This window comes from Ursus arctos, unplaced genomic scaffold (genome assembly GCF_023065955.2).
Source record: "Ursus arctos isolate Adak ecotype North America unplaced genomic scaffold, UrsArc2.0 scaffold_1, whole genome shotgun sequence".
In the NCBI taxonomy this organism is placed as follows: Eukaryota; Metazoa; Chordata; class Mammalia; order Carnivora; family Ursidae; genus Ursus; species Ursus arctos.
In genome coordinates, this window is record NW_026622763.1 from 65,786,348 (window position 1) to 65,798,427 (window position 12,080).

Genomic DNA, 12,080 nt, shown 5'->3' on the forward strand with positions numbered 1-12,080 from the left:
GAGGCATAGGGTCACCTACTATAGGGACAGCTTCTGTTGTATTTAATTTTCCTAAAAGATAATTCAAACTCTATCAATCTGACTTGGGAAAATGGAAAATATCAAATAGACTGGCTATCAGGTTAATTATTTTCTTATTAGTTTCTTGTAATTTTGCTTGGTTCTCTCTCTCTCTCTTTTTTATTTGGACATCCTAATTGTCAAACAGTATGGGAATCTTTTTATAATAAAAGTGAGAGTAGATCTTAGTTACTTTTACATATTTTATATAATAATACAAATTTAAATACTAAAGTCAGCCTGAATGTTTTCATGTAGAGAAGTTCTTTTGTTTTGGGGTGTCCTAAAATTTCATAACTGAAAATAAACTAAACCAGAGAGCACCTATTTAAATGATTAACTAAAATTCATTTAATCAGGAAAAATAGACCACATTGTTTTTGTAACCAGTTAGAAAATCATTCACTTGACATGCCATATAACTATGAAATCTTCACCAGTCAGGCTCGAATCAAAGCTGAGAATTATGACTTAATAACAGGCCATGAATTTATGGCTATTATTTTTCTTCATCAAATAGATATTAATTTATATAATGAGTGTGAAAGGAACATGGCTTATTGGGTTCCCATCAAAGATGATTTATTCACAGTAAAACATCTGTATAACAATCATTAACCTGGAAGCAATTGCAAATAGCAAAAAGATAAGAACATAAGTAGGGTAGTTTAGCTGAAAATAAAAAATATTTGACTATCACTTTTCTAGTTTACAAAGAGATTTCAAAACCATTTTCCTATGTGATTTCTAGAAAATCTCTAAAAAGGGCACTATTATTCCTATTATTTTGAGAGAAACCTGTAACTCTAAAGGTCTTTATTGATTACTGAAAGAATTCACAGTGAAATTCAGAGGACATATCTTAAAATTATAAAAACAAATACAAACTTCTGGGTATTAATATTTTTGTCCACAGTTTGAGGAGCTTGCTAATTTTCATTTATGAATCTTAAATTGCACTTCTATGGGAGTATATATATTTTTTGTGAGAAGATTTTTATTTTTAAAGAAAAACAGAACTTACAAGTAAGCCACGTTTTCCAGTTCGACCAGGTGGTCCTATAGGACCCCGAGAACCCTAGAAGAAATTTTCACAAAAATCTGTATGTAAAAAATGTGAATATACTAAATAGATACAGAATTCAAAAATACGTAAGTTGGATACTTATATATGTTTATGTGTATACTCTTATGCCTAATTGATTAAAACCAAGCTAATGTCCTTAGGCATAAGAATTGTAGTGCTCACTACAACTCCAATGACACTTCTTTAGTCAATTTTATTAATTGACTTCACTGATTGAAGATCCCCTGAGTGGATTATGTGAAGACATTTACTTGCTTAAATTTACCATGATGCATACTTACTACGTTTCCTATAAATCACAACATCTTTAGATGATGAAATTCAAAGTATCAGGATTTGTGAATATCATTAGAAATCAAATGTTTTCCATTAACATTAAAACAGTGTAAGTCATAATTGTTTCTCCTTCTTTGTTCGGAGTCCTTAATCAAGTGCGCATGTATGACTCTGTGTCTGCGTGCGTGTAGCTCGTGATATGGCACACTGATGTTTGTAACTGTCAGGGTGAGATGAACTCTCCTTACCGGATCTCCTCTTTGTCCTGCATCTCCTGGGGCACCAACAGGGCCGGGAGTTCCAGGGGCACCCTGAGAGCCTGGCAGACCTGCAGGTCCAGGGTCTCCACGATCACCCTGATGAGAATAACCATGATATTATTCTTCTCGTAGTTATCCCAAATCAATGGCATTCTCTATGCCCATGCTATTCATGGTAAAAATATATACCTTTTTAAAACCTGATTTTTATTATTTAACTTATACTTTACTTAAATATTTTACTTATATTTACTTATTAATAAATCAAACTGAAAAGAATAAGAATATTTCCCCCAATTTCAGATGTCCTCCCTCCCCTCACTCTCACCCTATGACTCCCACAGTCAAGATTGCTGGAATACAGCAGTGCCACCTCCAGAATTTAGCATGTTTCTTACAAAAGCAGTTTTCAAGCGTATCCGTTTACTTGGGATAAACACTTACCAGAGTATGAAAACTGGGAAAATTTTAAGGAAACCACTTTCTAGATTTTCAACTCCACATGTGTTCTCTCAGAGAACTCATCTGAAGTATCCTTCCCTACTTCCTCTTTAATAATCACCCCTCTCCCATTTTATGAAAGAAAAAGCATTCATATCTATCTGCAATCTTATTATCTTGCAATGCCCCAAGGAGTGAACACCTCTGGGCACCAAACTAAGGACTTCCCCAGAATGCACAGTTCACTTGAGAGTAAAGCAATGAGGTATTTGGAAAGAGGCTGTTCTTTATTTTATCCAGGTGACCCAACTATGACAAGTCTCCAAATCTTGATTTTCAAAATGATACCAGGGAATACATCAGCAAAATCTTTGAAGACTACTGCATTGTACAATGTATACTGACCAAGGGAAAAACCCAGGTGCCAAGAGAAGTTGCATTCCCTGGCTTTATGGTAGACGGAGGAAGGGCTTACTCTACAATTCCTCAAAACTCTTTCTTTTCCTTTGAGTACCTATAAGATACTCTAAACATGTTATTTAATGCACAAATGTCCAATGGAGTAAATATTAATCCTATTTAAAGTATTTGAAAACTGAGGTTCAGAAAATTTGTTCAAGGCTGCACTGCTGGTTACTTAAGGAATCAAGATTCCAGTCAAAGTCTGTCTAACTTTAGAGCCCATTCTACCACATGAGCTCTCAGAGTGAAAAGAGTCATGTGTCATACTGATTTTTTGCCTTTCTGTGGATTGATATGTAGTCTGAGACAACTGTGTGACTACCCAAAGGGGCTGGGACTTCAGAAAAAGTTGGGGATATTTTCAGTTCAGTATATGTCATGAAATTTAAAACACATCATGGGATATACAGTATGTAGAAAGCCACATGGTTTATTTACTCCTGGGGCATTCACTTGAGGAGATGAGCAGAGAAATTTAGATGTCACCCAGCTCTATTTCTGCTTCCATACTTTTGTGAATGCGTTTGAAATTTAGACTATTTCATCTGTATCCTCATCCAAAGCCTTCCTGTTGCATCAGATATGAAAGCAATGTGACTTCCTACAATTAATAAGAAATGCCATCTTACTCTGCTGTGTACTCAAATCTCATTTCATTGACAAGATCACCCAAATTATGACATTGCTATCAGAAAAATCAGGGCAGCCCCAGAGCTATGAAAGAAAAGACAAATTTTACTCTTTAGTATTAAAAAGATTTCAAATTTACATTACTGCAGATTTTCTAATCAGTGAAACTGCTCTTACACGTTCTCCAACAGCACCGTCCCGTCCTGGAGTACCATCATTACCAGCTGGACCCTATAAAGAATCAAGTTTGAAAAATGAGTTAACTGAATAATGAAAAAAATCTCATTCCAACTGCCAGAAAAATTACAGCATGTTTTCCACCTCTCTTCTATAAAGTATAAATTAGCACTTATGGAAATTCTAGTAGAAGAAAGTCTTCTGCCATCTTTTCTATTACTTGGAATTGCTTGTAAAATTATTAACATGTTCTTACTTTTTTTGGTGCCAAATTTAATACAGTTTTATGGAAGACACTGCATTTTCCACTTACAATCCAGTACTTATAAAGTGCAATGTTATTTCCTTGCCCTGTGCACATATTCCATATTCAAACCTTAAGGATGCCCAGTTATTTACTATGGCAGTTCAACTTTAAAACTATCGTGGAATTTGCTACAAATTTGGGTCCTTCAGTGCTTTGTGTGGAACAATACTAAATCTATGCTCAGGTTGGCTTAATCAGCCTCTTCAATGGTGGGCCTAGAGGAGGCAGCACCAGATGGAGGAGCCCCGCCCCCAGGGAACTCCCCCCACCCCAGGCCCTCCCTGCATGCATCCTGCACTTAATCTAACTTCTCCATTTCTACTTTTTTATTTTAAAACAGGAGGGAAAAAAATCCTCAAATCCCTTGAAAAACATAGGCAATAATTTTATTTTGGAATTCTCTTTTTTGTTTGTATCACCAGTGAATGGTTTTTCTCACTTTCGTATCTTAAGCTTATCCAAACAATATCCTTAAAGTTTTAAAATAAAACAACTGGGTTTAGGGATGAAATAACTTTTCAGAATATACATTCTTCTCTCCCTATATTACTTCAATTTTTTTTCGAACTACGTTTTTGTCATTTGATGAAAAATTGCCCTGAAAGGTATTGATTGTTTCAAGAAAATGTGACACTGTCTAGTGATTTACTCATGAAAGCACTGAACAGAGAAGATTCCAACCTATAGCTTCTCAAATCACTTTTCAAAAATTGATTTCCTCTCAAATGAGACTCAGGGAACATGACATGCATAATGTTACTTTATAGTGATACTTAAGTAGAATGATCTCTCCTTACTTTTCTCTTTTCATAAGCTGTAATCGTCATATTAATCCTATTACCATGAAACTTGCCAATTTTGAAAAATACGCCATTATAGAGTGAAATAACAAGGAAAAAGATGAATGAACGTGTCCTTTCGCTTTCAAATCAATTTGGCAACAATTTAAATCAACTAAAATACTTGACTCCGGACTAGATGAAGTCAGTGCAAAGACCCCAAACTTACTACCTTCTCTGTCGTCATTTAGACAACTCTCTAGGGAAGTAAAGTACATCAAGTAACATCACTAAGAAACTTTAGGTAAAATGCACCACCGATGTCTTTTTTTTTTTTTTTACCATCGATTTCTAAATTGATTTCTAAATAAAAAAACTTCCCCCTGACACCCAGATCACAAGAGAAGAGTTATTTTCACTGTAGCACTCACTTCGGGTCCAGGCTCCCCTACGGGGCCATTTGAGCCCGGGGGTCCCACGGGTCCAGGCGGACCTTTATCTCCCGGTGCACCAGTAGGTCCTACTTTTCCTGGTGTGCCCTGAAATAAGAGTATAAATATGTCAAGCACTTCTGAAGAAATGTAAGAAAGCCAGTTTACATAAAGGCTGCGTTTAGTCAAGTGGCCCCTCAGCCCCTCCTTCTAGAATATTAACTATCCATGATCCCACAATTTCCAAGTCACTGTAGTACCTTCTTAGAGGCATGCTCACTTCTTATCACATTCATTACGACATATCAAAGGGACTAAAAAGTATCCTTTGCCACCAGCCTCAGGTGTGTATTTTGGGTTCTAATCCCATGTGCTAGAGTTGATTCTGGCCGCCCGAATGGAATCTGCATCCTTGGTAAGACACGCTCATCCGCACGCACTACTGCTTCATCTACTCACTTTATTTCTGTATCTCGGCACTTGCGTTTCGCTATCATATTGGGAGATCTTACTTCTGGGTCCTTGGCTCGCTTCTGATAACAGTAAAATCTTCCCTAACTCCCAGTTTCTGGTTTCAGATCTCTACCCACATTCCCCCCGTTCCAAGGTCCCAGCAGTACATCTGTCTACATTCCGTATAAAAACATCATTTTTTTCCCCACAAGCATGTAAACTTTCCGCGGTAAAATTTAATCTCTTCAAAGCTAACAGTAAGTCCCACTTTTATCCACACTGTAGGGAACAGGAGTCTCCTAGGCCCTCCAGGGAAAGGGAGATGACTTTCAGAGTCCGTCTTTACAGCTCACCCCACTTTCACCTCCAATGCTACTTTGGCTCAACTGCTTCTTCCCTCTGATGGTTTATGCAAACTTGCCCTCTGAACTGTGAAATACGGATGTCTTGGTTAGGCATGTTTATTTAAAAAGAGGCTACCTACTCTCCAGAGGAGATTATCCCCCTTCTTTAGCTCCATGGGGGATAATCTTTGAAGAAAGATTTAGATTTTTAATCTTTGAAGAAAGATTTAGAGTCACCCAAAATCCATATACTTATTTGTCTACTTCTCTGGTCCCCAGGTTAAATAAATATACTTTTCGAAGGACCTTTGCAAGGTGCTTAAGTAAGGCATTTGACAGTTAAAGTCAATGGTTTTTAAGATAGTCAGAATTTGTGTCTAAAAGAGACTTTAAATCCACTAGGGAAAAAATAACTAAACTCTCTCTTTGCAAATTACAGTGCACATAATCAGATGAAATATTGACAGCCACGGCCACTCACCGCTGGGCCTGGCAGGCCGGGCATGCCTCGCTCTCCACGCTGCCCCGGCATCCCCACAATTCCTCTTTGTCCGGTGGTTCCAGCTGGACCCGGGGGACCATCGGGACCCTAATTTTGAGGATAAGCTACAATCAGAAATTCTCCAGGGTAAAACCATATGCAAGGACCATATCACAGCTTTATAGGTTTTTCAGTACAAGAAAAACAATTCTGTTTCATAAAACCATACTATATATGAGTAGTCATAATTTACACTCCACGCAGAGCCTTTAACATTGTTTAAAGGTGAAAGCGGCTCATTGATTTCCAAGAAACTTGAAGAGTAATGTAAACACTGATGGAATGAAAGAGGTAATTATTCAGGCAACCATTTTTCCTCTTTTTAAAAAGACAAAGAAAATTTTTAAATAACGAAAAGAAATAGTAATCTAGCTAAATACATTAGTGTTTTGAGACATTTAGATATCAAATAAAATAATGTATTTTTAAAAATTTTCTTTATACAGAACAGATATTTAACAAAGAATGTTCTCTTGTTTTTGAGCACTGCACCCATTACTGTTGTATTTTATACTTGTACATACACTTTTTCTTCTAGAGCAGAGAATTGTAAATTTAAAACATATAGGGCCTAAGGATTTATGAAAGTATGCAGGTTACTGTATAAATAGTTTCTTTGCGGCAGTAAATATTAAAGACATCTATCAGTAAATATCTTTATTAGAGGTGGCCGCAAACCAAGATGCCAAACTTACAGGTTGCCCATCTTCTCCTGGGTCTCCTTTGTCTCCTGGGCCACCAGGGGGGCCAGCTGGTCCTCGATCTCCCACTCTCCCATGAGAGCCAGGGTCCCCGCGAAGACCTGGGGGTCCCTCCTTCCCAGGTTCTCCTAAGGGCCCTGCAGGTCCTGGAGCTCCCTAGTATAAGATAGAAAGAAACGCACGAGGGCAAAGTCAAAGCTACATTAGAGGACCTGATGCAATGACCTCTCGGGTCCATTTTTCCTGTTAGATAATCAGTCATTCAGTGGATTTAAACAAAATTAAACAAAACACAGCTGCAGATTCATTTCCCAGGAGAAAATCTAAATTATTCGCAGACAATTACCTTTGGCTCAATATCAAAAGTGTGTTGAAATTAACTTGAATTTTCAAACTTCTTAAGCCTCTGTTCCATCAATGAATATATAACATTTTATTCTGTCTGACCTGATCTTTTCATGAAAGAATAACATTTATTAAACGAAGTTCCAGAGATGCTTCCTAACTAAAGCAAATGGTTATTAGCAAACAATACTGTTGGAATTTAGTACTCAAATGGAATAATGGTCAAACAGTGGGGCTAAAAAGGACTTGTAAATAAGCACCTCCAAGACATGCTGGATGATTGAAGACGAATTTGCTTTGACAAGTTACCAGTGTGTATGAATTATTAGGATAATGGTTATTGACATGGGTTAACAAATCATTAAGGGATTGAATAAAAGAATAAACAGTAACTCAAATATATATGTGTATCTATATAATGTGTACGTGTGTGTGTGTGTGTGTGTGTGTGTGTGTGTGTGTGTGATTACTCCACTACCAGTGATTTGAATTACTGAATTGACTTACAGGAGGGCCTGGAGGTCCAACTCTGCCCGCAGAACCAGGAAACCCTGTAGCACCCTAGAAATGCAAAATCCTATAAGCAAGTTTAAAATAACTATTAATCACATATACTTTCTGGGATCTATTTTTTCACAGGGATACCTAGGCTTTAGATTCCCTTCCTTGTTGTACACAACAGATTTTTATTGTACCTCTGTTTTTGAGAATGGATATGAATTAATTAGCAGGAAGAATGCTATTTTTCTCTTTCTACTTTCCATCTATCTTGAACATATACAAATATGTTCAAGGCTAGTGCTAGAACCACATTAATCCTTCTCATACGAGAGTCCTGTAGAGCAGTTCCCCATTATTCCTCACCTCTTCCATAATTAATAATATTCTTTATGTTATATAGGAAGCAGCTGGGTCTCCAAGATCATAAAACTAATTGCAACCCAGATCTCCATTTACGTGTCCTTTCCACAACAGTTTACTTATACAAGTAAAAACTTGTTGTTATAGCTTCAGATTAACTTTAAAATGGCCATCAAGTGCCAGGTGTCTGTGACTAGCTGTGTGTAATTCCCAGAGCTTCAAACCAACTTACAGGTGGACCCTGAGTTCCTCGGCCACCTTTGAGTCCAGGAACACCATTAGGACCCTACACGGAAAGAAATGAACAAAAGATCACTATAGGAAAGCAAAATGGGCAAACACAAAGTCTAAAAGTTGGGCTCATGACTCAAGTTTTGGTGTTTGTTTTTCTTTCCACTTACATGAGGGCCTGGGGATCCTGCTAGACCTTGTGGTCCAGGAGAGCCGGCATCTCCCTTCTGTCCTGGCTCTCCGGGTTCCCCTTTCACTCCAGGCTGCCCATCAGGACCCTACATCAATTGCATAAATAAGCAATTAATTATAACACTTACAGACAAGTTATTTGACAGTAATTATTACCAACATACCATTTAACCATATATTGTTAAATGGTACTTTGTAATCAGTATTAAAACACAGGAGAAAAAAAATGCCCTAATGAGATCTTTGAAGATAGTCTGAAAAAATAAGTTATCCCACCACATTTTTATAATAACAAATAAGTGTAGAATTTGAAGTAGTGCAAACTCATCCATTTTAGTGCCAGTCATGAAAGAATGTATGGGAAATGAGAATATTGCCTAGAAAACTATAAACTTTCCAGCATCTTTAATATACCTTCAATATGACAATGATAATCAATTAAATTTATTGCTATAATAAGAGGAGTATTCATTATAAATTAGAAATATTAGAAAATTATACCTGAGGTCCAGCAAAACCAACAGCCCCAGTGGGGCCATTTTCACCACGAGAACCCTAGGATAAAACAAAGATTACTGTAGCTTTCATATTTTATTCTAAATGAGAACAGTTTTTAAAAATACAACTATATAAATTTGTAGTGTCTTAAAATGTGTATATAGATGATTAGATGTATTTCTTGAGGAAGCCTTTTAAGGGTGATATAGAGATAAGGGCCATAGAACAAAATTTCCAAGGTCTGAAGTCTCTAAAACATTTCTTAATTATTTAGTAAATGAGCAGCTTACCGAGATTTAATAGATTGCACAGAAATAACAGACTGGTAAATTTTTGAGTTTAATGAGAGAAGTAAATGCTGAAAACTAGTAAGTTATAAATAGCCTGAACCGACAGGCATGGTTTTATATAAATATCAAGATAAAATGATGAACTGGTTTTCTGCTCAATCCCATTCTAAAAAAAACATCAAAATACTGTCACTTACAGGATTGCCACGGGAGCCGGGAGGGCCAACCAAACCTCGGGGGCCGGGTTCACCCTAGAAAGCAGACATTAGATGGTTAACGTCCAAAGCAGGAGCAAAACACAGTGTAAATGGAGGACACTGAGTGCTGTGTGCAGGGCAGATTGTGGGGAGAACTCTGAGATGATCTGGCCCAACTACCACATGTTATGAAAGAGAAAACAGCATGAGAAAGAGCTATCATCCAGACTTCCTGATTCTGAGCCCACAAAACATCAATTTATGATACTACCTTTTCTCCAGTGGGACCTGCAGGACCCGGAGGACCCAAGGGACCTGGAAGACCCTGTCAATGAACAGAACACAGACATACTGAAGAAGAGAAGGCGTGGAATTCTCCATGGTTGAACAAACAATCAAAGAAGGTACCATTTTGTTATAGCTTAGCTGATTTGCAAAACATTGTCTATAATAAATGATATAATCTGTATATTCTTGAGATTTTTCTATTTACCCTAAAACAATTTCCTGGATGTTCTCCACAAAAGGTTTTAATCTCTTTCATCCACCTCAACTCATCCCTACATAATACTGTTTTTAAACATAAGTCCTAAATTAGTGCTATTCTCTAATGTTTCTGTGTTTCTTGGCCTGTTTAATTTTGAAGTTTGAATATAGGTTGAAAAAAAGCTTTTCTTCTTTTGTATAGAATATTATATTCTTAAATTATAGGAACAAAATACCACTCTATTTTTTTTAAGTAAAACTGTGGTAAAGCATTGAGTTTTCTACATTCTCCTAAGATTATAAGGAGTATGATGACCCAACTACACTGAGTTTGGGGTTCTTTATGCTCAGAGCTTAGGGAGCTATCACGTGGGGGTTCAAACTGGGTCTTCTTGACATGTGGTCACATCTTTAAACTGGACTATAGTGGAGTCTTTTCTGGAACAAGTTTTCTATCTGATATTTGTGCATTGCCTCTTCATATGCAGCCCAAATATTCCTTTGTCATTTAATTTTTGTATGTATTATGGAAGGAATTTAAGGAACAAAAAGGATTTCTTAAATTTATATTCTTATAAGAACATGAGAAAACTGGGATGCCTGGGTGGCTCAGTTGTTAAGCATCTGCCTTCGGCTCAGGTCATGATCTCAGAGTCCTGGGATCAAGTCCCACGATGGGCTCTTTGCTCAGTGTGGAGCCTGCTTCTCCCTCTGCCCCTCCCCACTCATGCTCTCTCTCTCTGTCTCTGACAAATAAATAAGTAACATCTTTAAAAAAAAAAAAAAAGAACATGAGAAAACTGTGACCATATATTTTCTAGATCTATAACAGAACAATATTCTTCCAATAATTTACCTAATATATTTCCTTAAAAGAATCAGATTAAATATAAAGATCACTTCATTAAATTCCCTCTTTTTTTTCTTACAGAGAAAACATGCTATTCCTTTTTTCCCTTTACTATGAGATTACAGCAAGTGCTCTGCCCTGCTTTCTCCCTAAAGCAATGTATTGTCCTTACTGAAAATAAAGCAGTCATCGCTCAAGTACTGTTTCTATTACACTGCATTTTAAAGTTAGTTCATAGGAACCATAGATGCGTATTTCGATTTCACCTTAGAATAAACTGTCAATGCAACACTCCTTCACACAGCACTGCACTACTTTAATATGCACTATAGGCCATCGATGACATAAGATACAAACAATATGCCAGATTTACTTAGACCTTTTTTGAAATACGAAATCAAATATTAGAGCTAACTACAAGGCAAGAAACATTTCATGTTCATAATTTGCTAAGTTAAGTGTGTCATCCATAAGTAGATTTTCAGAAAAGAGAAAAAAAGGATAATTACCACCAAGACTAAAGCTTTTCTTTATTGTACTTTATTGTCTTCATTAAAAGCTAATATACTCAGTGCATTAACAGTGGCTCAATGTGCAGAATTAATATATTAATGATGGTTAGATGTGAGCTCTTTTTTTGGTACAAGTGCTCTTACCAGGGCACTGAATGACAACTACCAGCAAACCATGTCACACTGAAACAGAAATTATTCATCAAATCTCAGGAATTATTCCAGGAAATGTTGAATGTATGAGCAGCTGTATCTATTTGCTTTTACATGAGAGAATAATTTCATTAACGTCTAAAAAGTTATATTCAGTCTGTCCTTAGAATTGCAAATGTATTCTATGTTTGAGAACTAAAAGCTTCTTAAAGGTCAGCTTGTGACATGACATTAAGCAATGCCATGGGGTCAACCATCCTTCTTTACATTTCACTTCTTCATCGTCTTTATTGGTGAAAGCATTAATGATGATTCATTGCGCAGTCATTTTCTCACCCCTAACATCCAGCATACTGAGAAATATTTACCTCAACTTGGCTACTCTGCAAAACTCTACTGGCCTGCCTGGAATGAGGTCTAGAACAGCTCATTAGATCAACACTTGAACAAAAATAAACACAGCATATGAAATAAAAAAGAAGGTGGAGAAAGATAAAGAGGGCCCCACTGCTAAAA

General features: G+C 36.7%; 1 protein-coding gene across 2 annotated transcripts in view; it reads right to left on the minus strand.

Moving 5' to 3' along the window:
* Nucleotides 1-12,080, minus strand: part of COL5A2 (collagen type V alpha 2 chain) — a 136,823-nt gene that overhangs the window by 10,553 nt on the left and 114,190 nt on the right. For both annotated transcript variants that reach the window (XM_026492346.4, XM_044381339.3), the window contains exons 36-47: nucleotides 9,835-9,888; nucleotides 9,564-9,617; nucleotides 9,080-9,133; nucleotides 8,557-8,664; nucleotides 8,388-8,441; nucleotides 7,802-7,855; nucleotides 6,944-7,105; nucleotides 6,189-6,296; nucleotides 4,911-5,018; nucleotides 3,394-3,447; nucleotides 1,672-1,779; nucleotides 1,085-1,138 (exon numbers count right to left, since the gene is read on the minus strand). In XM_026492346.4, the coding sequence (XP_026348131.1) occupies nucleotides 1,085-1,138; nucleotides 1,672-1,779; nucleotides 3,394-3,447; nucleotides 4,911-5,018; nucleotides 6,189-6,296; nucleotides 6,944-7,105; nucleotides 7,802-7,855; nucleotides 8,388-8,441; nucleotides 8,557-8,664; nucleotides 9,080-9,133; nucleotides 9,564-9,617; nucleotides 9,835-9,888 (972 nt within the window). The remainder of the gene's footprint in view (nucleotides 1-1,084; nucleotides 1,139-1,671; nucleotides 1,780-3,393; nucleotides 3,448-4,910; nucleotides 5,019-6,188; nucleotides 6,297-6,943; nucleotides 7,106-7,801; nucleotides 7,856-8,387; nucleotides 8,442-8,556; nucleotides 8,665-9,079; nucleotides 9,134-9,563; nucleotides 9,618-9,834; nucleotides 9,889-12,080) is intronic.